At 41.7% G+C, this 25735-nt stretch overlaps 1 protein-coding gene and 1 pseudogene across 2 annotated transcripts in view; one reads left to right on the forward strand and one right to left on the reverse strand.

Annotated features, from left to right (window-relative positions):
* IL2RA (interleukin 2 receptor subunit alpha) overlaps positions 1–24687 on the reverse strand; it is a gene marked incomplete at both ends in the record, with an annotated part of 43789 nt that extends 19102 nt beyond the window's left edge. The window contains one exon of the mRNA XM_079776402.1: positions 24624–24687. Within this exon, the coding sequence (XP_079632528.1) occupies positions 24624–24687 (64 nt within the window). The remainder of the gene's footprint in view (positions 1–24623) is intronic.
* LOC307101268 (THAP domain-containing protein 5-like) lies at positions 430–1581 on the forward strand (annotated as a pseudogene). Its single transcript has one exon. The product of its transcript is annotated as a THAP domain-containing protein 5-like (transcript).
* Positions 24688–25735: the final 1048 nt, after the last annotated feature.

The following is a 25735-nucleotide window of genomic DNA, read 5'->3' on the forward strand; positions in this document are numbered from 1 at the left end:
TTGTAGGAATTCTTTCAGGAAGCAAACTTAAATATTTCAGGAAGAAGAAAGGATGTAGAGGACAGAAGTGTGGATAAAAGGTTTTCACTGACCTTACGGAACCATAAAAGCCTAGAGGTGATGCCATTGGCTTTGTGTAGGAGTCAGATTCAAAATATTGAACAAGCAGGATAGCAGACTCAGGAACAAATATGAGTATAGCAGTAAAATGAATTAGGAATTTGGAAGACCATGGTGAGAAACTTTCAAGAAACATTAGGTAGGGGTAATGACAAATCAGAGATTGTGATAGAAAAATGGGGGAAAGGAGCTCGTCCGGACGCAGGTGCGGTGGTGCGTGGCCTGGACGTGGGGCGGCGGCAGCGAGGACGGCCCATCTGTGCCCAGAGTCAGGCGGGTCTCCCTCCTGGGCCAGGCCGTGCTGGAGCGATGCCTCGCTTTTGCACAGCGATTTGCTGTAAGAACCAGCGGGGAAGGAATAATAAGGTCTTCAAGCTTAGTTTTTACCCATTTCTCTACATGACAAAGAGAGACTTGAAAAATGGTTAATGAACATGAAACGAGATTCATGGATGCCCAGTAAATACCAATTCCTGTGTAGTGACCATTTCACACCTGAGTCTCTTGACATCAGTTGGGGGATTCGATATTTGAAACTGCAATTCCAACAATATTTTCTTTGCCTGAAGACAGTCAGGAAAAAGACCCTTCCAAAACAACTGTCAGAAGAAAAAAATAGAGTATGAGACAGAGGCGTGCCTGAAAGCCAAGTCACAAGGATCATTTGCATCAAAAAAGCCAAAGAAAAATACAGTTAATACAGGAGTCCTCCCTGCGCATGCAGAATCACTCCTTTCATCTGCATTGGTGAAGCCACCAGCTCCAAAAGCAGGATAACATATTAACTCTTAATCTAGTTAAACTGGAAGATCCTGGAAAACCAGAATCTACCTTGGAAACATCAATTAACCAAGACATAGGTGGTTTTCACACATCTTTTGAGAATCTAAATTCGACAACTATTACTTGGACAATTTCAAATTCAGAAAGTAGTCAGCAGTCTTTGGAAACCCAAGAAGTGCTTGAAATAACTACCAATCATCTTGTTACAAATAATTCAGTGGAAATTAAGTCAGCACAGGAAAATTCATTCTTACTCAGCACAATTACTCAAACGGTTGAAGAATTAAACCCAAATAAAGAATCTGTTATTGCCATTTATGTGCCCACAGAAAATTCCAAACCTATAATTATTTTATGCCTGTCCCCAAAAAAAAAATTGTAGAAATGGAAGACATAGACAGTGAAGACTCCTGTAAGGAGCTAGACTATGAGACAGAAGTCTTACAACTTGAACATTCTTACTGCAGACAGAATATAAATAAGGACCATCTTTGGCAGAAAATCTCTAAATTACATTCAAAGATTACTTTTCTTGAGCTACAAGAGCAACAAACTCTAGGGAGATTGAAGTCTTTGGAAGGTCTTATAAGGCAACTAAAACAGGAGAACTGGCTCTCTGAAGAAAATGTCAAGATTATAGAAAACCATTTCACAACATATGAAGTTACTATGATATAATGACGTCTCAAAGCTATGACTCTTATATAAGCGTTTTGCAGCCAAATCAAATTATATGTAAAGTGAACTTTTTCCTGCATAAATTTCTCCAATTAATGAAACTTAAAAGAGTGCCCTAACATTATGAACTGCAGAAAAATGATAACTGGTAGAAAGAAAAAATCAAATGCAAAGTGATGTGAACTCCCAGAAGGAAGTAATTACTTGTGTATGGTAGGTAGGACAGTGGAAAGAGAGCTATGAAAATAACGACTCTGTGAGCAGCATCTGGAGGGATAAAAAGCATTTCCCAGGCAAGGATTAGTAGAAGAAAGGGAACAGCATGAGCGAGACAAGGTGATGTGTTGGGGAAATACTGTGTACTACTATGTATGAGGAACTGAGAGCTGACTGTTCCATTTAGGTCAGCATTGAGTCTCAGCACTTAGGACATTTAGCACAGAAAGCTAGACGGTAGATGGTTAGGACAAAATCATGGAGGAAATCATGTGAATGTCATCTATGAGGCATCAGGCAGCCATTTGAAGGTTTATGACTACGGGATGCTGTACTCAGATCTGTTCTTTAAGAAGAATTTTTTTTATTTATTTATTTTTTGCATTTACAGATGGCTAGTTGGGGGGCAGCAGCAGGGCAACAAGAGGTGGGAGGTAGGGTGATCAGTTAGGCTAGTGCTTCTCAAACTTTTGTGTGCACATGAGTTACATAGGGAATTTATTAAAATGCAAATTCAGACCTAGCAGGTTTGGAGTAGGACCCGAGAACCTGAATTTCTCCCAGGGGTTGCTGCTGCTGTTCCAACCACAGTTTGAGGGGTAAGGAATTAATAGACCGTTATAATAGGCTGAGTGAGAGCTAAGAGAAGCCTTGGGACTGGGAAAGAGCAGAGGGGATAGGTAGATTGGAGAGACGGGAGAGAAGGGATGATCAGTATGACTGGACAACCACTGGCAGGTGGGGAGCAAAGGAAGAGAACATATGGGAGATGACACAATATGGATCCCAGTAGGACAAAGAGAGTTGCCGATGCAGTCAATAGAGTAGATGTTAGTGAGGTAAGAAATGTGAACACCTTTAAAGAAGAGAACACTTGGTCTTCACTTTAAAATGACAGAAGTTTAGTATGATGACCTTGGGTTGAGAGCTTGTTGGCCAGTTTCAGTCTACCACCTAAATGTTTAAGGAAAGTAAATCAGTTCTGAGTGTCAGAGACCCAAGTCTTCTTCCTGTCCCACTCACTGGTTCACTGTGGTCCCTCCTCACCTTGGATGCCCATCCATAAGATGAAGTAGGAAGAATTCCTCCCAGGTACCTGGTCAAATTTCACAGTGCCTTAAGCTCATTTACCCCCTGGAGGAATTCCTGTGGGAGGCTAGGAAAAGGGCCATGGAATGAGCAGATATCTTTGATAGTTGGGTGAAGTTTATGAAAATTTGAGGATACTTAGATGAGATTTGCTAGCTTGAAAATTATAATATATTTTGGCATATATATATATATATATATATATATATATATATATATATATATTTAAGTTTACCCTAGATTTTTCATGACATGCCTTTGAAAGGAATTTCAATCTTGCTCAGAGATGAGGAAATGTAGTGTAGGAGTCTGTCTGAGTAGATTGTTCGAAATTACACAGCTAGTGGTGCAGAGCCAGAGCCAGAAGTCAAAAGATTGGGCACTATTCTGCAGTCTACTGCCACCCCTACCCTTAATTATACTAAGGATTTGGTCAGGTGATGTATTTGCTTCATGTTCCTTTCTCACTTGCCTTCTGCATTCTCCCTTGTTTCTGATTATCCTCAACTTTCCTTTTTACATTTCATAATGGCCCCATCTTTACTCATTATTTCTTCTGTCGCTCCACTTAAAACATATTCCTGATCTCTCTAAGCCTGACACCATTGTGCTTTGGATCACTTCTCCTCTACTGCCTCTGGCCCTGTGCCCTGTCAGCTGTCCCTGCTCTAGCTCCCCACTCCCACTGGACCCCCCTCCTCAGCCTTATAAGCATACAGGTACTTAAGTTGCTCCCCCCAAAATCAATCCTTATTTCTTTTCCTCCTAATTCAGTATATCATAAGAATAGTTCACCTCGTTGTTTCTATTTCCTCCCTACCGACTCATTCCGTTGCTATTCCGTGTGTCTTTTGCTTCCACTGGAATGTTTTTAAGCGCACACTAAAAAGCTACGAGTTGCCAAGTCCAATGGCTCTCATTCTCCTCGAAGTTTGTTTAGCATGTGTTTCCAGATGTAACTCTTCCCTTTTGAAATTTCACTTTTTTTATCATAAGACATCATGATCCCCTGGTTCCTCATCTCTTTGGCTTTCTTTCTTTGAATGCTCACTTGACTCTCATTCTATAAATCTGCTGACCCAAGTTTTCCCCATTATTGATATCTTAGGATGTACATTTGTCACAGCTACTGAACCAATATGGATACATTATTATTAATTAAGTTTATACTTTATTCAAATTTTCTCAGTTTTTCCCTAATGTCCTTTCTTCTGTTCCAAGATCCCATCTAGAGCTCCAAATTACACTTAGTTATCATGTCTCTTTAGGCTCCTCTTGGTTATGAAGAGGATATGATAGTTTCTCATTTTCCTTGTTTTTGATGACCTTCATAATTTTGAAGAATACTAGTCAGATGTTTTGTAGGATGCCCCACTATTGGAATTTGTCTGATGTTCCTGTTATAATTAGCCTGGAATTAGAAGGATAGCTTTCATAAGATTCTCAAAGTAATCCATGACCAAAAATTTGTTAAGAAGGGTGCAGTGTAGGAATTTGCCAATGAAATGACCTTGGCTCTTGTCATTCTATTTTTTCTCAGAAGTTTCATCATTTCAGCCCTTTACATATATTGACTAATTTAATTCTGAAAACTGTACTATGAAGTAAATGTTATAATTATTACTGCCATTTTTCAAATGAGACATTAGAGTGCTGGGAGGTTTGATAAATTGCCTGATGTAATTTCTACCTTGGTCACACACCTCGAGGACCCACAGTAATGGAGCTGAGAGTCTCCTCTAGGCTTCAGAGCCCATATTCTTTGTAATGATGCTATGCTGTCTCTTTCAGATTTATATCTCTAGCCCTAAGCCCTAGTCTAGACTACTCTGTGCCCTTCTATTTTTCCACTCAGCTATCCTCTGGTACTGCAACTTTGTTCAAAACTATTTCTTCTCCTACTTGACAATACTGTAGAGGGCTGCCTGGGAGGCACCTGGGCATTTCCTTAATTATCATCAACTGAACTCAGGGCGTAGGCCGAGTCACACCCTGGGAACATGCTTCCCCAATCATAGCAGCCCAGGTGTAGGCAGGGGCGGGACTAGATATGTAAATCTAGGCCTTTAAAATAAACGCGCTGCGTGTGGGTCGGGGTCATGCTACCTCTCCATCAGAGAGGATGGCAGCCCACCCAGCTCCCAGCTTCATGAATCTATTTCTGCGTCTTGGTCTCTTTCTTTCTTTAATTTCTTAGTCCCCAGCTCCTCCACTCAGCAACCGGACCAGAACCTTTTCCATGATGGCGCGGAAAAGAGAGAAATACCACTACACATTACCATTGAGGTTTTATCCAATGCAATCAGATAAAATAATGTAGAGGCATTAAAAATTAGAAATAAAACTATCTTTGTTTGCAAATTATATGATAGTATATCTAATAAACCCAAGAGAATCAATGATGAAAGTAACAAAATAATTTTAAAAGATAGCAATCCATAGTGGTACTAAAAAATTATAGATTGGGAGGAGGAGGGAGAAAGCTCTTCTTTACAAGATAATGCCAGCTAAGGGGTGCTGAAAAATGGATCTCAGGGGAATTAAGTGGAGAAAGATGGATCTCCAGGGACTTGAGTGAAAAAAGCCAATTTCAAAGTTTTCATATTATATTATTCCATTTATATAACATTCTTAAAATTACAAATTATAGAAATGGATAATAGCTTAGTGGTTGTCAGGGATTAGGAAAGAAGGAGGTAGGTGTCTGTGGTTACAACAGGGTAGCAGGAGGGAACCTTGTGATGGAAACCGTTGTGTATCTTAACTATTAGGGTGGTCATGGGAATCTACACATGTGATAAAGTTGCATAGAATTAAACACACATATACGCTATTGAGTTCATATAAAATTGGTGCAATCTAAATAAGATTTATAGATTATATCAATGTCAATTTTCTGCTTGTGATATTGTGCTATAGTCATGAAGGAAATTGAATGAAGAATATATTGGATCTCTATTATTTACAACTGCATGTGATTCTACAATTATCTCAAAATTAAAAGTTAAAAACAAATATACAGACAGCCCTCTGATCCTCTTCTTGGACTTGTTTCTCTTAATGACCCTCATTTCTCTTACTGACTCTCACATTCCCATCATCTGAGTCTCCCAAGCTTGATCCTTCTGCATCCTCTTTAAATTCCACATCTCCTTTGCCCGCATATCAAATCTCTTCCTAAGAATCATTATTTTTATCTGCTCAATACCCTTTTTAGAATTGATTTTGAGAGAGAGAGAGAGAGAGAGAGAGAGAGAGAGAGACATTGATTTGTTGTTCTACTTATTCATGCATTCGTTGGTTGCTTCTTGTATGTGCCCTGACCGAGGATCGAATCTACAACCTTGATGTATCCGGATGACACTCTAACCAACTGAGCAACCTGGCTAGGGACTCTGTGCAATACTCTTGTTCACATTTCTTCTGAACTTCACTTTCACCACCTCCTAACTGTTCACCTGCCATAGCAATAGCATCTTATTATTTCTCTCTACCTTTCATCTCTCCATCCCTCCAATATGTCTTTAAAATATTGTCAAATCAAGCATTCTAAAGCACAGAGCTAATTGTACTAGTAGCATAAATAAATGGCCTAGAGGCGAGGTTTCATGTGTTCTCCACCTGTGTGACTCATCTCTGGTTATAACAATAACAAGCCTCCCTTCTTTTTCCCTTGATCCAGGAAGTGGGTTTGTCTAACACGGACTAAGTTTTTGTTGGGAGATATTGACTGCATTTTGTTGCTTTACTTTGGTGATTGAGTTTGTCAATCAAAGAGCAGGTGGAAGATTCCTGAGAACCATTAACCAGAATGTGACCATAGGAGATTCTTGGACACTCCAAGTCTTCGCCTTTGGCCCTGCCATTTAGTCCTCTGGGTCTCCTGACATGGTGCCTCCTGATGGGGAATTCTGCCCCTGTCTATGAGCCAGATAAGGAGAAAGGCTGCTCTTGATTCTCCCATGTTTGAAGGGTGAAAAGAGGTTCATCTGACAGGTTCAGCAGAATAGGTCACCCACTTGGCAGAGGGAATGTTGTGTTCAGGGGACTGTAAGTAGAATGTTTTGTTGGAGTGTGAATGGCAAAGTTATGAATGACAGAAATATATCAGTAGAAATAATGTAAGTCAACACATCTTGAAATCTGTGAAAAAGCCCAATAAATCCTGTTTGTTGCCTTTATAACCCTCAAGCAATGCAGCATTTAGGACAAAGTGATAAAATATGTAAGGTCACTTTGTGAGCTGGAAAAAAATATTTAAAATGTTAATTACAGCTTGATTGTGTCAGAGCAAAGAAATGGAGTTTCTTTTAGATTCATCTTCTAAGAACTATTTATGAGAATTTTATATTAGTTTCCTTCCTCCCACCTATATTCACATGAATAGTTTATAACGGGTTTCAAATCTATTAAAATATGGTCATCCCTGTCCATGTGGCTCAGTTGGTTGGAGTATCGTCCAGTACACTAAAAGGTTGCAGGTTCAATTCCAAGTCAGGGCACATAGCTAGGTTGCAGGTTCAATCCCTGGTTGGGGCATGTATGGGAAGCAACCAATCTATGTTTTTATCTCACATCGATGTCTCTCTGTCTCTCTCCCTTCCTCTCTCTCTCTAAAAATTAATACAAACTTATCCTCAGGTGAGGATTAAAAAGAGAAAGAAAAACTTAAAATGAATAATAAAATAAAATATGATCAATTCCCTGATCACTGCCAGCAAGGTCCCCACAGTTTAGTTTGAATACTTCCAGTCACTTCTGTTTGTTGCTGTCTGCCTGCATCACCTATTCTTCATTTAAACTATTTCATCAACACGGGCACTGAATAAATTATTGGGAGCATTGGCAGTGGTAATACTGTTCATTCATTCACTCAAACAAATATCCATCTTTGTTCAGCAAGAACAAATGTTGAGGGGAATGTGGCAGAAGCAAAGTTTGATGTCACAAGGATGGGGGCCGGGACAAACAGGTCAAGGGAAGTTATTGTCATTAAGGAAAAGGCACAGTCCTGTCTAGGTGGCTCAGTTGGTTGGAGTGTCATCCTGTGCCCCAAAAGACTGTAGGTTCGATTCCTAGTCAGGGCACATACCTAGGTTATGGGATAAAAACAAACAAACGCATCCTTGGGTGAGGATTAAAGAAAAAGAAAAAGCACCTGGTTCCCTGGGGAAATAAGAGGGGAGACTGTGTGCTCCGAGGGAGGAAACTTGGGTGCAGTTGGGCACATTCTGCAGTGATTAGCATCTATCATCTCTGTGTTATCTGACCCACAGTTCCTGAGGCCTGGCTGGCCTAGTACGTCAAATAGTCAGAGTTTCCACAGTTGAAGAATGAGTGGCTCACAGGGTCAGACCTGTCTGGAAAACAACCTGTGCCTTCTTCAACACTTGTTACCAAGAATAAAGGGGAATCAGGGGTGGGAATTCAGTTATTTTCTCTTTACCTTGGAAGGAAAAAAGAAGGCAGGCAACCAAAAATAGTTCTCCCAGCAGCTGACTCTACATCGAAACTGTCATATTTCGGAATTTCAAACGCTTCTGCTAGTGAAACGTTGAGACTGTTATTTCTGCCCCTCAAGTCTTCTCAAGCTTCTGTACGTGAAAGGGTTAACCACAAGTTCACCACAGAATGTCAACCTGATGAAAATTAAAGGGTTGTCAGATAAGAAAAACAAGGGGGTAAAAATATACTCTTGTTCTTTCTCTGAAATCTAAAAGCAGTTTTCCTTCAAATCTTTGAAACCTAATTCTTGGGATGGAATAATATTTTTAGTAGAAATATGCTGCATGGGTGAATCCCACCCACAGTCTTCTATGAGGAGAGTTTTCTGCGAAATTAGACTGCAGAGTTGAGAATATTTTCAACTGGATAACAACAGAATTTCCACTGAGACTTTAAAGAATACTAGCTAGGTAAGTATGATGCCAGGTAGAAACTTAAGACCAGAAGAGAAACAAAGAAAAGATGGAAAAAGGAAGAAGTCATGTGAAACAATGGAGACTTCAGCAACACAGTGTTTCTCCTCAGAACCGTAGCCTGGTCTGGGTGTCAGGCAAGAACCAGCCACGTCGACACAGACAGTTATTGTGTCAGCACACCAAATCCACATGTGCAAAACCGGGGATGACCCTGGGTCAAATGTTGCCTTCAGCCATTCTCTCCCGTTATCTCCATACCCATCTCCTGGGAGTGACGCTTGGGCCCTTCACTCTGAGGCCCTCTTAGCTTTCAAGAATCACAACTTTAAACAAGACACAAGTGCATACTGTTTGGACTGAATATTTGTACCCCCCCCCCCCCCCCCCCCGCCCAGCCTACTGTCCAATGTGATGGTATTAGAAGGTGAGGCCTTTACAGTTAGATGAGGTCATGAGGGTGAAGCCTCATGAATGGGATTCATGCCCTTCTAAGAGTCACGAGAGAGCTGGCTTCCTCTCCCTGCTCTCTGCCATGTGAGGACCCAGCAAGGAGGTGGGCATCTGTGACCCTGAAGCAGGTTTTCACCAGACCTCCACCATGCTGCCCCCTGACCTCGGACTTCCCGTGGGATGATGTGGTGGGCAACACAGGATAGGGAGGAGGTTATGTTACCAAAAATCCTCTCTTGTACTCCAGGGACAGGCCTTAGAAAAGCCAATTTAACATATTGCGGACGGATCACGAGAATTCTCGTGTTTCCTGTTCTAAGACTTGTGACCAATCATGAAAATTCTCGGCTTTTCATTGTTGTCATTTAGAGAGAAACAGTGTAATGGAAAACACATTCGCTGAAGTTAAAAATTACAAAAGGAATTAAAAGTGATCAGTCTCTTGTCGTTAGTAATAAAAATAACTGTTTAATATATCAATTTGATATTCTTAAAGTGCTCAGTAACCATGGATAGTGACAAAGAACATGATAAAATTCTGGATATATTTGCTGACAATTTATCAGATATTCCAAGTGAAAGTGATGAAAGCTTTGACAGTGGCAGTGATATAGTTATTCCTTCAAAAAGGCAAAAAATAGTAATTTCAAGTGATTTCAAACCTGAAAATTTGCACAATTCCACAAATGATTTTGAGTGTAATTTGGGTCTTGGTTGCCAAGATAATGATTGGTCAAAAGAGGACTTTCAACCTAACTTGGAAAAATTTGAAGGTAATACCTGGGTTACAGTTATACCATGTGATTCTAAGAACATCATTGAAGTCACCAACTTGATTTTTGACGACGATCTGTTTGAACTATTTTGTCATCAATCGAACATATATTATAACCAAAATTTGGGAAAGCACAAAATTTTGATAGCAATAAAATGGTCTCCTGTTATTCCAATAGATATGAAAAAAATTTTAGGACTTATAGTGCTAATGGGGCATACTCGAAAGGATACTTGGAAAGAATATTGGTCTACAAATCCAGTTCTAGCTGTTCCAATATTTCCTCAGACGATGAGTCGAAATCGTTTTTGAACAAATCTGGACTTAATTGGCATTTCAATGACAATGCAAAGATGACTAAATCTTCATCCAGGCTATTTAAAATTCAATCTGTACTCGACCACTTTATTAGTAAATTTCAAACAATATATAAACCTATGCGAGAATTATCATTAGATGAAGGCATGATTCCCTGAAGGTCCCGTCTTCTATTTCGAACTTACAACCCAGCTGAAATTATTAAATATGGTTTACTTGTAAGAATGGTGTGTGAGAGCAAGACTGGGTATATTTGCAATATGGCAATTTACACAGGTGAAGGGAAAAAATTGAATGATTCTATTCTGTCACTACTTTAGCTGTATCTGGAATTGGGGCATCACATATACCAAGATAACTATTACAATAGCGTTTCAATTGCAGAAACTTTATATAAAAAGAAATATCCTACTAAAGTTTGCAAAGTATGCAAAAGTAATGGTAAGAGAAGAGAAACGCGTTACATTTGCCAGCTTTGTTTAGTTCCACTTCATATTACACAGTGTTTTACAAAGTATCATACTTTAAAAAGATATTAGCTTGTAAGAACATGTAATAACTTCAAAATGCAATGGGTATTTAACTTTAAAGCGTGCCTTTAACATTTATGTAAAACGTTTTTTTGTACTCGTTCAATAGAAACTTATCCTGCTACTGGGTAAAGCTAGCAATAAAACTACTGGTCCGCAATGTGTTAACTTAAAGGCTTTTGTGGAGTTCAGTCTGTGGACTCAGAGTGGGCTGCACTCCCACTGAGGGAAGCACAGCCTTCCACGTTCCCAGCGCTCTGCACCATTCCCGCCTTACATACATCCTTAGTTATCCCGTGAAATCATGGTTTCTGGGCCTGCAGTGGGCATTAATATTGGGCATTAAATCCAAGGTGGCTGAATTTTCTAAGGACATGGGAACGTAAGATCTGTTACCTTGATTCACTGGGAATTGCTTTGTGCTAACAAGTAACAAATGGAACTCATCAAGGATGTGGCCATTATAGCTGTCCCCCTGGGAGGTTAAATGGCATAGTCAGCATGATGTTGAAGAGATGTTACTTTTCACTCCATTATAGGGCAAGTATTTATTAAGCCACAGAATGTCAGGACTGAAAGGGGGCTCAAAGACTCCTTCTCTCAATCTGCTTGCTTGCATAGGAGCATACACTTTGTCCAAGGTATCTCAGAGTAACTGCACGCCAGGAGCTATTCTAGGCACTTCACACACATTGACTCCCCTATTCCTCTCAGTCACCTATGAAATAGGCTATTATAAAGAGTAATGCTAAATAACACAATATTATATTATTAAAGTAGAATTAAATATATGGTAAATAATATACAAAATACTATAGTTTAATTACCATAATTAACATTTATAAGAATCATTGAATAATTAATTAATTATTAGATGAGTAGTTCTTATCATCTGCATTTTATAGGTGGTGGAAGTGAGGCACCGACAGGTTCGGTGAGTGACCTTCCCAGAGCCACTCAGCCTGTCGGTCGCAAAGGCAGTATTTGGACCCAGCAGCCTAACAGCTGTATGTGCTCAGACCTTTCCTCCCTTCTGTGCCTTGGCTGCATCTGTTCCTGTGGTCACTGCAGCCTGTGACCTCCCAGTGCCCTTGTCCTGCATCTGTCCTGCATTGTGGGGATGCTGTCGTGGGTCTTCTCAGTGGGGGTGATGAGAGTGATCATGGAGAGAGGTTGCTAATGTTCGGAGATTGTAAGGGCTGGAGTCTCCAGAGATTGGGGCTTGATTGGGTACATGGGACCAGTGAAAGGAAAGAAGGAATTTTCCCAGGTTTCCAGGACAGCTGGGTGGATAATGGTGTTGCCATTGAAACGGAAAAGGGGGGAGAAAGAGCCTGGGAGAGCAATTCTGGGTGTATTCAGTATGGGAAGCCTGAGAGATATCCATGTGGAAAGGTCCACTGGGCCTTCGGTTATGCAGATTAGAAGTCCAGCAAGTCATGTTTGTTGAGCACCTTCCACATCCTGGTTATTTTAGGCAGCCTGTCTTACACAGCCAGTGGGCGGGGGGTTGAGGGGTGTTGTTCCCATTTTATACCCACAGCAACGGAAGCCCATGGAGGTTTAAGAAACCTGCCTACCATCCACTCTCACCTCACCTAGCAGCCTGACTTTGGGGTCTGCCACTCCCTGACTCCCATCCCGTCTGCTGCTAATCATTCACAATGAAGACAGTGCCAACTCTCCAGATCATGTCCCTCCCTTGCCTAAGACTGCTCTGCGGTATGCTGTTCCTCTCAGGATACAGTGCTTACCCCTGTACGTGGCAAGGCTTTGTGATATAGCTCACACCCAGCTTCAAAAGTCTCCGCCTCTGCTGTGTACCTGAATGCTCCGGCCTGGTAGAACTATGTGCAGCTCTCGGAACTCACTGTGTCTTTTGTCTGTGGCCCTGCTCACGCTGGACTTAAAACTTAGTTTCTACCTTCTTGACTCTTGCTTCTCCTGCAGGTCTCCCTCATTGTCGTTTTTCTCTAGGAAGCCTTCGGGACCCTCCCCAGCCTTGGTTTTATTCCTCTGGACTCGCAGGCTACCCTGCCATTTCTTTAGACAGTGCTTACCACACGGTGTCCATCAGATCCCACCACCTTGCTAGTGCCTGCAGAGAAGGGCACTCAATGATTGGTTTAAAGGAAAGTAGAGTCATGCAGGTCCAAGCTAGGATCTGAATGCAAGCCTATAGATTCCCTAATTCATGAGCCCTTTCTGCTCTCCCAAGATGTTTTTCAGTGGTCAGAATTCCAAGTAGGCAGCTGAGGTGTGGAAGATTATTCCAGTAAGGGGGGTGGGGGCCGGAAATAAGGCTTCCCTGGGAGCCAAGCTTTGAAGAATAGGAGGAGAGCTGCTGGCAGGGTTGCATGGAGCTGGGGTGCCCTCTGCAGAGGACATGTGGACATCCAGGTAAGAATATTAGATGCCAGGCTTTGGAAATGTGCCCTATAGGCAGTGGAAAATGATTTGAGCTCTTTGATCAGGGAGAAGTCATCATGAATTTTGCTTTCAGGGGAGATTAATTTGGGGATAAATCAAAGAATGACTTCAAATGAGAGATGGGAGGCTGGCTTGCATACAAGCCAGGGGACAGTTGCTTTCCTTGTACAAGGATGGAGCAGATAGCCCACTTCTACTGCTCTTTGGGGCCTCACAACCTATTTCCTCACCTACAAAATGGGGGTGATAATAATGGTACCTGTCTCATAGGGTTGTTCTGAGGATTCAGCAAGATAATACATGAAAAGTGTACAGCTTGAGGCATGGCTGGCCCACAGAAAGGCTCCAGGGCCGCAATTACTACCACATGAAGAGGAGGAAAGGAGGGTGCTTAGGCGGCCTGTCCTGCTCTGGCTCAAAGTTCCTCCTGCCCCAGCCTATGGCAAACCCAGACCAGAGGAGGGAAACGCAAGACTCCCTGGGAGAGGGAAAGTGAAATTCATGGCCTGATGAATGAAATGCAGTGAAAGCCAAAAGTGAAATAAATGAAAAGATGTTTGAATACCGAGAGCTGAAATGCTAACCCTTTGCGGTCTCTGTGCTCTCTTGGGTGTTAGCAGGATGTCTGAGGAAATTGCCCTTTTATTTTATAATGGTTTTGGGGTGTGTGTGTGTGTGTGTGTGTGTGTGTGTGTGTGTGTGTGTGTGTGTTTGTAGTTGCTTGTTTTGCTTTCCACTTAAAATACGGAGTTTTCTTTTTACAAAGATCCTTTTATTCTAAATCAGGCTCTGAACAGAGGTGTCACTACCACAGGGGCCGGAAACAGATACCACACAGACGCTCAGTTGGGTTTGAAGGCTGTGCCCGGTTTCATCAGCCGGGGAAGCCAAGACAGCCTTGGCCACAGCCAGGAAAGGTGTCAGATGAGCAACCTCTTGTAAAGTCATCACCATCACCCCCAAAACTCCCGGGAAACTCACAGCGCTCTGAGACAGGAAGAAGCTGACGTCAACTTGTGTTTTGGGGACTTCAAACAAAAGTCTTAGAAATGATTCTTTGCCCTTTACTTGGTGTCATAATAACTGATCTTTCGATGAGGAGATGGGCCAGTTAGCTCAAAAAGGCCCATTTCATGAAATTTAAAAAAAAAAATCACCACTGTTGCTTTGCTTTTAAGTACATAATAACATAAATCAAACCTGGTAGGTTTCCTTAGGTCCTCCCTGGGTGTTTAGGGAGGGGGAGTGGTTCATGCCCCGCTGGGGAGGTAGCACTTGGTCAGCACCATCTATAAACGGGGCTTCTGCACCACTTGGGGGCTTCAGGAGAAATCAAACAGTTGGATCTTAAAGAACTGTAAATACTCCCACTGGAAATATTTCCATTTTCCTGTAAAGGAATTTCTTGAGCAAAAGACAGTTTCTGCACATCCTCTCTCTATGTTATTCCAAATTCAAAATTAGTGTTTGATTTTGGTCATTAATAATGACCAAACAATGCTCTCAGCTTCCTTTTTCTTTCTTTCTTTTTCTTTTCTTTTCTTTTCTTTTTTTTTTTTTTTTTTGTCCCAAATGTTAGTGTAAACTTGAGGCAGTTATTGACTTAAGATGTTGGGACTTGCAGTAAGAATGACCATCTATGTATCTGTGTGTTCCATCACTCTTTCTTTATTTACTCTTGTACCTTAGATCTTGGGTTGTAATTATCTGTGCCATGTATTTCTCCCCTGCTGCCTGGTGAGCTCCTGGAGACTAAGGACTGGGTTACATTCATCTCTTACCCTGTATTTGGCACATGGTAGTTGCTCAATACATACTTGCTGAATGAATGAATAAACAAAGGAATGAACAACTGACTGGAAGGTCTGCCACAGGCAAGATGTCCCCAGCCACCCTATGGCTTCCCTCTTCCACCTGCCCCACCCATCCTGTCTGTCGGCTCTACCTTGGCAGCAACATTTTCACTCTGAAAACCATCACAGCAGAGAAATCTCCCACCACGTTGCCTTAGAGGCACCCACCTATCCTGCCTTTGTTTTTATTGCTGAGAGTACAGAAAGCCGTGAGGCTGCTGAAGGAGGTATCTATTTTGGTCCCAAACAGAAAAGAGTGGGTGATTCCGTGGGCAGAGATGGCAATTCCTGAAGATGGTGTGGTTGACTCATGCCCGGAGGTGCTCAGAATTTCCTCTGTTTTGTGGGCGTTTGGGGCAGACGTGGCCCGACTGAAGTTTCTTTGAAGCACAGTCAAATGCAAGAAAGACAACTCCAGCTGCTCTTTTGAGGGTAAAAGGAGCACTGAAGGGGAACAGCAAGATTCAGAGAATTTAAGACTCCAGGGACTTGATGGGCCTTAAGAGACCATCTCTCCCGTACATTAAGGGACAGCTCCCCGTGGCAGCAGGGCTTGGTTTCTGTAGGCACAGGCACATTAATTTATGCACAGCCACAGAAGCAGTGGGACATACCCCAGAACATATTTACTTCAACTTTTGAAAGACTGAAAATAAACTTCTCTGTTAACAAGGCACATGTATCTTGGGCCCTTAGCAGCAGTTTAGAAGAACAGTAAAGAACGCAGGCTCTGGGGTGAGACTGCCTGGCTCACAGCCTAATTGTGTGACATTGAGCCACCTATGTAACCTCTATAAGCCTCAGTTTTCCCGGTGTAAAATGGGAATAACGATACGGCCTGCCTTATTTTGAGGATTAACTGAAGTAATACTATGTTTTCAGATAATACCTGAAAGATAGCCTATAGAATATGAATAGTCGCTCTTGTTATTATCATTACAGTTTAAAATATTTCTTGGAACAGGCTGACAGCAAATAAGCCTGAAAGGAAAAACTAGGTGTTGGTATCAGTATTTGTGCATGGCCTGGCTTCACCAGCCAGCTGTTTTCCAGTTCACAGCTTCGCTCATCAGCTCACCTTTCTTTGTCACCATAGGCAATCAGGGCCTACTGGAAACTAGTCAACTTTCCATGCTCTTTAGTGTAAAGGAACCAATGCCTTCTTTGAACTTCCTTTTGATCTTTAGAAATCTTCTTCTTCTTCTTCTTCTTCTTCTTCTTCTTCTTCTTCTTCTTCTTCTTCTTCTTCTTCTTCTTCTTTGGAAAAAGTACTCAACTGCTCCTAGTCTGACACCAGCCTATTCTTTCACTGCATCTGGAATAAGGAGTGTGGGGACTCCTGGGCAAGGGAGAAAGCAGCCCAGAAAGCATGTCTGGCTAATCTGACCCTCTCCTTCCACCATGGGTGGGCCTGCCCAGAGGCACAGACTTCTGACCAGCACCTTACTCCTTCCCTTCGTCTTCCTCCCAGCCTGGTGACCCCCACCTATGACACCCACACTTTGGTGCCCTAGTTTCCTCCTGTAGGCAGGATGCCTGGCACTGGGCTGCAGGCAGAGTTACTGATCAAAAGCCCCATGAACTGGGTGGTGGGGTTGTAGGTGTGAGCTGTCAGGATACTCTAGCCACCAGTGTGCGGTTAGCTGGTGCTGGATCAGGGACAACATTTGGATGTGGGGAAATAAGACCCTGGGCTTCTTGACTGTTACCCAAAGGTGTCATGTAGCCTTGGTGATGCTGATCCAGTGATCTACTGTGTGAATGAAGTCTACCAGGTCCCAATGATGTGTGTAGACAGAGGATTAAAGTGAGACACTTTCTGTATGAGCAAAAGTTTTTTCTTTAAATCAGAGAATCACTAGCCATTTAGCCTCATTTTGCTCAGCACGCACACACACACAAATGCTCATTGTGTGTGTGTGTGTGTGTGCGCGCGCGCTAATTAGCTATATATATATATATATATATATATATATATATATATATATATATGTAGCGTAATATGCTAATTAGACTGGACATCCTTCCAGATGGTCTTCTGGATGAAGCCGGAGCTGCAAGGGAAGCTTGGGTCCCGGGTGCCAGAGGGAAGCTGGTGCCAGCAACCGGGTGAAGGAAGGCCTACTCCTGCATGAATTTTGTGCATCGGGCCTCTAATATATATAATGTTTTTATTGCCTTAGTAAACTCCTGTTTTCAGTTTGTTACTCATGGAGCATGATCCATGTATACAACTTTAGCAAAATCATTAGAAAACACCATCCTGCAACCCATCTTCTGATATTCACAAGCACAAATTCAGAACCAATAGGTCCCAACTCCTCCGAGAAGCCTTTCCTAAGCACTGTTTTTCCTAAGCCCACCTATTCTGATCGCTATGGAATGTGTCAGTTTTGCCACATACTACTTTGCAATATGTGATCTTGAATCTTTCCCAGATTGGTTTGCCCGTTTTAGCTGCAAGTTCTATGTGGGTAGACACAACTTGTATTTCTTCTCTCACACAAGAGCCTTGCTACTCGAAATGGGGTCCATGCACATCATGTAGGAGCCTATTTGAACCAGAATCTCAGCCCCTGTCCTGGACATCCTGAATCAGATTCTTCTTCCTAGCAATATCCACAGGTGATCTGTAAATACATTGAAGTTTGGAAAGTACTGCGCTAGGGCACCCATTCTTAGTGAATAGAAATGAAATCATGGAAACAGACCAAAATGGGAATCATTATTTTGTGGATTTCAATCCTGACTGCATCTTGAATCCTTTGAGGAACTTTAAAAAACTTATTTTTATGTCCAATTCTCATCCCCAGAGAATCTGAACTAATTGGTCTTAATTATTCTTGGGGCCAAGGGTTGGTCATTATTTGTTAAAACATCCCAGATGCATAATTAATGTATGGTTGGTGTTGGTAACAACTGCTCTAAATGCATTTCCTGGTGGGACTTGTGTTACCTTATTGAAGGGAGCAAGTCCCAGAGTAACCCTAAAACAAGTCAAATAGCCAAAAACTATCTGAGTAATCTTAGAGTGGAAAATACCTAAGATATCTAGAAACAATTATATTACTCTTTTCCCCTAAATGGGTGACTTATTTGAAAGCCTTGTGGGGGGATTCAGTGATGGGTTGTTGACTCATTGGCAAACACTGTTGGCTTCCCTTGTCAGTCAAGAGAAGAATTGCTCAGCAGGTGTTTCATCCCAATTGTTCAGCCAAAAGCAGTTTGAGGGCAAGGACTGTCACTTTTTTCATCTCAGTAATCCTGCTAGATGGATTTGTCATTGAGAGTCCAAGTAGAGACATGCAGGGAATGTTGGACTGGAATTTAAGAGGTTTAGATTCTAGTCCTGGCTTTGCCACTTTTCTTGCTTGTCTTGTGTCATTGGTTTGTCCTGGGTACCCTTTACTTGCTATCGTCTCTAGGCTCCCAGACCTCTTAGGTTGCCCTTGCCAATTATAGTTCCCTTTCCAGAGAGGGTAATTTCCTGTATCTCATTCTCTCTGTTCAAGACAATGGGTGTTAAGATACCAAATAATGTAATCAGATGTCTTACCTGGGGACCCTGGTTTATAGGGAGGCTTTAATCCCCAAGAATTTTATTCAAAATTTTGTGCATTTGCACATTTTTTTCTAAGAAGACCGTTGATAGATCTCATCAAATTTTCTCAAGGATTTACCAATTCACCACTCAAAAAAAAAAATTAAGAACCAAAAACTAGATGGATTGTTGCTATCACATTGTTTTTCTTGTTGAGAAATTCAGGCTGTGTACATAGGAGTGATACATGAGGTTCATCTTTAGTAGTGAGGCTTGCTGGACCTTTTTCTCCCCCTTTCCTCCCCATCCTTGATGGTACCTGGGGCAGCAGATGACTTTACCTAACCAGAACTTCCTGAAGAAATCATCAGAAAGGGTCACCAAAGAGTTTGGCAGGAGATGAGGGAGCTCTTTAAGGGTCTCCAATCTTTCCTTACCTGATAGCTGCCTAGACAAAGAATTGAACAAGAGAAGAGGGTCTCAGGAAGTGTAGAGACCCCCAGTAACAGAGGAGCCCCACATGGGCCATAGATTGAAACCAGAGGGATACACATTGTCAGTCCAGAGGGAAGAAACCCCAGATTCTAAATTTAAAGGGATCCGAGCCTATCACTTCCACTTTCTGCTTCCAGAGGAAGGGAGCCTATGCCTTTGTGGAGAGGGCAGGAGGGGCGGAGCTCCTTATTCTGGGTGTTTGGCTATTGGAAGTTCACCAAATACAGGGTGGGGCAAAAGTAAGTTTACCGTTGTGAGTACACGAAACAGTTTATTCTTGTATTATTACTTATTAATTGTGGAATTTCCATATGAACCACTGTAAACCTACTTTTGTCCCACCCTGTACAGATAAACTCATGGTTCACATTTTTAAAAAAATATATATTTTATTGATTTTTTACAGAGAGGAAGAGAGAGAGATAGAGAGTTAGAAACATTGATCAGCTGCCTCCTGCACACCCCCCACCGGGGATGTGCCCACAACCAAGGCACATGCCCTTGACCGGAATCGAACCTGGGACCCTTGAGTCCGCAGGCCGACACTCTATCCACTGAGCCAAACCGGTTTCGGCCATGGTTCACATTTTACCTTTTTAGTGGCTCCCCTCACCCAGCCTCAGTCACCTTCCCACTCAAATTCTCCTTCCTTTTATGTTTCTCACTGTCACCCAAAGTTTGGAGTGGTGGAGCAGACAGTGGATTAAAACCAAGAATCCACACTTATATGTTATCTGTTCTTTTGGATTTGAAAAGAATGAAAATCACATATCCCTAATTTCATTTCCTAGGAGGGCAAATAAAAAGTACAGGTGGGCTGGCTGGTGTGGTTCAGCATCAATCCATGAACCAGGAGATCACGGTTTGATTCCCAGTCAGGGCATATGCCTGGGTTTCGGGCTCAATCCTCAGTGTGAGGCCTGCAGGAGGCAGCTGATTAATGATTCTCTCTCATCATTGATGTTTCTATATCTCTCTACCTCTCCCTTCCTCTCTGAAATCAACAAAGATATATATATATATATATATATATATATATATATATATATATATTTATTTATTTATTTATTTTTTTTTAAAGTAATACAGGTTGGAAGGAGGCAGAGGAGAACCAGAATAGAGAGGTGGGAAGGAGCCCAGAATGTTGCCAATCCACCTCCCCAGCCAGCATACACCCCTTCATGGCATCCCACAATAGTGGCCACAGCTTCTATTTGAACATTTTCAGGGTGAAGGGCTTATAACTTTTTGAAGCAATCAATTGAATTAAGATACTTTTTCCTTTTCTCACAGGGAATGGCCTGGGATAAAGAGAAGATAAATAGGTTCCCACTCATCTAAGATCTCTCCAGTGAGGAACAAGGAAATGGTTTCAGGCAAAGATTCCTTAATCAAGCAAACAAGCAGCCGAAGGCCTCGCCAACAGTGAGTCGTGTTTTTGCCTTGCCTCTTACAACTGCAACAATTACCAAGGCACTGGGTCGTGCTTGAGAGCAGCGGAAGGAGTTGAAAATAACCTACAATGAGATGTCAGCTTTGGTACTTTGACACTGAAAGGTTGCTAGACCCAGATCCTGTTGTGTATGTCTTCAGTTTGGGGGAAACATTTTCATCCCAAAGGACCACAACTTGAAAATGCCTTTCAAGCCGAGCTTATTTTTCCCCTATCAGAATTATTTGCATAGACTGGAAGGGGGCCTTGAAATCATCTCTTATCAACCCTCTCATTTTACAGAGAGGAACTGAGGCCCAGGGAAGTATACAAATTTGTCAAAAATCACATCCTTCACATGTCTTCTCTTTAGTCCTCCAACAATGTTTGTTAGGAAGTGCTTTGGCCCTCTATCAGCTCCCTGCAAAGTTCAATTTCCCTCTAATTCTTCTGTCCACTGACCTCAGTTGACATGCCCCACTCCCTAAGGGAGCTCTGTCTATTTGCAAGGTTTCTACTGCTCGTTGGGCAATGAGAGGTACAGGGAAATTAACTCCAGTGGCCACCATGTTGAGGGATAGCCTGACTGAAGGGTCACTCTAGCTATTATAGGAATGACTTCAACAAGAAATTACACAGAAGTATTCAGCATACTCAAGGATTTAACCAAAAAAGTTTAAGAATACTTTTCTTTGAGATGAGAGGTTCAAGTGGTGGGGCTATAGAGCTCACCCACAGTTCTTTGCTAGCACCTCTCACTGTCCATTTGTGAAGTCAATTCTTTTGTGTCTCAGTTTTCTTAAATCTAAAATGGAGCATATCTACATGTGATACAGCACTGCTTATGTAAGACACACTTTTTTGTTGTTGTTAATCCTCACCTGAGGATATTTTTCCATTGATTTTTAGAGAGAGTGGAAGAGACAGAGAGAGAAACATCGATATGAGAGAGACACATCGATGGATTGCCTCCCGCACACACCCCGACCAGGGCCAGGGATCGAGCTTGCACAACCAAAGTGCATGCCTTTGACTGGAATCAAACCCAGGACCCTGTAGTCCACGGGCTGATGCTCTATCCACTGAGCCAAACCATTAGGGCAAGACAAACTATTTTTAAAAAGTAGAAACTATTTTATGAGGTATTTCCTATGCTTACCAAAACCCTGTCTCACCAAGGTATATCTTTTTTTAAATTATTTTTTATTTAATGATTTTAGAAATAGAGAAAAATATCAGTTTGTTATCCACTTTTTTATGCGTTCATTGGTTGATTCTTGTATGTGCCCCGAAACTTTGGTGTAGGCAGAAGATACTCTAACCAATTGAGCTACACAGCCAGGGCTCACTGAGGTATACCTTGAAGATGAGCAAGGTAATAGTGGTAATAACATTTTAGGATCTAGAGAAATTGAATGATTAGGTGTGAAGAGTTAAACATTTTTTGTTTTAATGACAAATGTGAAGATGGGAAATTCCAGTGTGGGCAGTAGTCTTTACAAGAAGAGATAATTAGAAATATCATCTTAATGGGTTTCTGCACTTTTTTTGTTTTTTATTTTTTAGTCTAAGGGATGAAGATTTGATCACAGAATTCCTAGAATGAAAGAAAGATGATCAAGGCATAGATAAACTCTCAGAATTTCCACAATTCTGAGAAAAGTGCCTCAATAATGTGCCATGGTAACATCAGGAGAATTTTCTTTTAACCACATCCCAGGACCCAGTAATATAGAGACTAAAAACATTCAAGTTGATTAATTGTAACACATCACAATTTTTAAATGGTGGCTTTGGAAACTTTCAGAATGAAAATCTGCCTTATGAATCAGCTAGAAATTGCATCTGTTGACAATCTGATTTCAATCGAGACCTCTCACTCCTAATGAATAAAAAGACTTAAGACTGGGTTCTTGGAGGAAAAAGTCCAAGATGAGATTATTTGTTACCCAACCCATTTCATTCTCTTTACCACCAAGTCCTCATTTGCCTCTGGATTGGACTATTTCAAGAGCCTCATGAACTGCCTCTGTGCACCTAATGTCTTCCCACCCTATGCCAGAGTCCTCTCCACAGAGCTCTGACCCTGTCTCAGTGAACAGAACAGACAGAGCACGAGCAAGGGAGACCTGGGTTTGAGCCCCAGCTCTGTCACTGCCTGTGAGACTTCTGAATTTTGGCTTCTTCTTCATCTAGTGGGTTTGTGACGCCCACACTGCAAAGTTGTTATAAAGATTAAAATAAGATATATTCCTGGCACATAGATAGCACTCTATAGATGATAACTTTTCTTCCTAGTGGTCTTTTCTTGACTACCAAATGGATTTAAAATTTTTAAACTTGTTATCCAAGGCCTTGGATCATTAATTTGACCTCATCCTACCATTCCAACCTTAATTTCCAAAATCCTCACATCACTGTGCAGTGCTGGGGGTTGCAGCAGGCCACTTGTGGTTCCCTAATGCTGCTCTCCTGTGTCTTTGCTCATACGGTCCTCTCTGTCTGGACTCTGCTTATGGAACTGTACTAGTCCATCAGGGCTCCCCTGGAATGCCACCTTCACGAAGTCTTCTCTTTTAGTTTCATGCTCCCATAGATCTTGTCACATTCCAACTTTCTTACTGCATTACTTTTATTATATCTATGCCTTTCTCCCTCTTACTAGGTTATAAATCTCTTAAGGACAGAGACTGTCTGGTTTATTTTTATATTTCCTACAGTGCTGAAAATAGGAATGAGGTATTGGATAGATTTTTGGAGAACTGAGTGAATGAAAGAGTCCTCATAATACTTCCACTTGTCCCACTGCCATTAAGACTATTTCTCAGATAAGTCACCATTTGCTAGCAATAACACAAGTTTACTTGTAACTTGTTTCCCAGAAATAGGACATGAATAATTGTCAAGACTTCTCTGTTCTGGCTTGGACTGAACTTCCACTTTGCAAAGACCCCGCTGAGACAGAAATCACATTATAAGCATTCCTAAAACCATGCCCACTTTAGCTGCAAAGTGAAGAAGTACCTACACCTGGGTCAGTTCACATCCCACCATAACTTGGCCACTTCCCCCAAACAAGCAAAAAGATGATATGCATCATCGTGTTTGACTTCTTAGCACATCTTTCTGTGGCCAGTTAGCATTGTTATATATCTAGAAATTAAGGATATGAAATTATAGACTTTGCCACCTTATCTGTCTTCCTGGGTAAGCAAGAGAAGAAGTCATGAGAAAATTCACACTCAGGTAGGAAGGGTGGTTTTGAGGTAGAAGTTGGTAGTTATTTCTTAAGAAAAAAAAAAAAGTCCAAAAAACGTTGACAAACCCCATGTGAAAGGATGAATGAAATTCAAAATTTGCATATATATATATATATATCCTATACACATACATATAGTACATGCATATACACACATAAGAACACAAGAGAAAGTAGTGTCCTGAAAGTGAGCACACTTATATTTCCAAAATGTCTATAAAGTTGCACATATAAGAAGCTTCCTAGGTATGATTTCCTGAGGCAGTAGAGAACCAAGTATACATCCTTGAAGCTAAACTATGCTGAGATCTTAAATTATCCCAATATTTCCTATATGAGTTACTGACATCTCAGGCACATTTACCTGCTCTTAGAGAGATTTCTGGCAGATTTTAACCATTATTTTAATAGCTGGTGGGTGCAGCAGAAAACTAAATCCATTGGGAAATAAAAGGAAATTTCTTTTCAATTATCAGGCCACTCTATTCATCCCAAAATTAACTGTGAAAGACTTTGAGTGACAGGAGAGCCCATCATTCCTAGCTCTTTATATAGATCAGGGACAATTGGGGCATAAAATGGGGCTCCAGAGGGTTGTGAAGAATGGGTAGAGCCCAGGATTCAACCCCCTTCTCTGTACCTTCTCCTTAGGGGCTCTCTGTGATTCTGTGGCTGGAGAGAGGTAACATCCAATAGCCTTTCCAAGTTCCTGTGGGCACCTGTGACCCCTTACCTGGCACGCAGTCAGTTACCATGATGAATGTGAAGAATCTCCACATCAGCAAGCTTGACTCCATCTTGGCACCTGGGATCGACTGCCCACTTAGGGACAGTGAAGAGAAGATCTTCCTCTGCAGAAGTCTGGGTTTCCAGTCAGCCTCTTGTTGGCATCGTGCTGGGAGGATGGAAGGTGAAAGGATCAGTCCGTTAGGGTTGTCATCCTTGCTGGTCCATCCAGTCTCTGTGACAATGAGGAGTGGCTCTCTATAAGCGTTAGGCTGATTTGTTCAGCCAGGAAATTGTGCCTGACATTCTCTTCTCTAGTCTCAGATAGGAAGTGGTTTTAACCAGGTGTTTTCAAGTTCAATTGCTGGGAGGTGTGGGCTGAGTTTGGTGAGAAGGATAGGGCTTCGTTGATGAGTCTTCTTCAGCTTCACCCAGAACAGGAAAGGGAGATTCCCCTGCCGTTAAAGGAAGGTGAGCAAGCACTTCTTGGCAGTGGTCTCATCTCACACTTCATAAATTGAGGTCTTCCCCCAAACTTGCAGCTCCCTGGGGAGTCAGCAGGGGTCAGACGAGATGGGGGAGCATGGCCTGTGTTGGAGGAGCCTTAACCGTAGAAGGCAGTTCCTAAAACTGTGTGACCACTAATCCCTTTAAAAAGTCTAGTGGGCGTCAGGACAGGTCTCCAAGAGCCAGGTATTTGAATAGGAAGCAGCATACTGACCCATACTCAGAATACATTAACAATCTCCCAAGATTTATAATTGGTACTAGTCATTTTACCAGGATGTCCTGGGTTCCCAAATGTGAGTTGTTGTTTTATATTTTGCCTCCAGATTAGCCTTCCTCTTAAAGGAAAATATTAAAGGCGGGCTTTGGTTTTAAACTTTGAACTTTTTTGCAAAGTTAAATCTTGCTTCCTTGTTTAATTATCAGAGCACTATCTCCTGATTTTCATGAAATGGTTGACTGTTTTTGCTATCTGGAAATTCATGTCCGTTAGCAATCATCTTGTTATATTAAAATACAATTTTTAAAATATTAGAAAGAAAGCAAAGATATTGACAAAAGACCATCTGGGCAAGCCCAAGCAGTTCATGGTTCCAATATGTGTTTCTTCTC

Source organism: Cnephaeus nilssonii (genome assembly GCF_951640355.1).
Source record: "Cnephaeus nilssonii genome assembly, chromosome: 1".
Taxonomy (NCBI): domain Eukaryota; kingdom Metazoa; phylum Chordata; class Mammalia; order Chiroptera; family Vespertilionidae; genus Cnephaeus; species Cnephaeus nilssonii.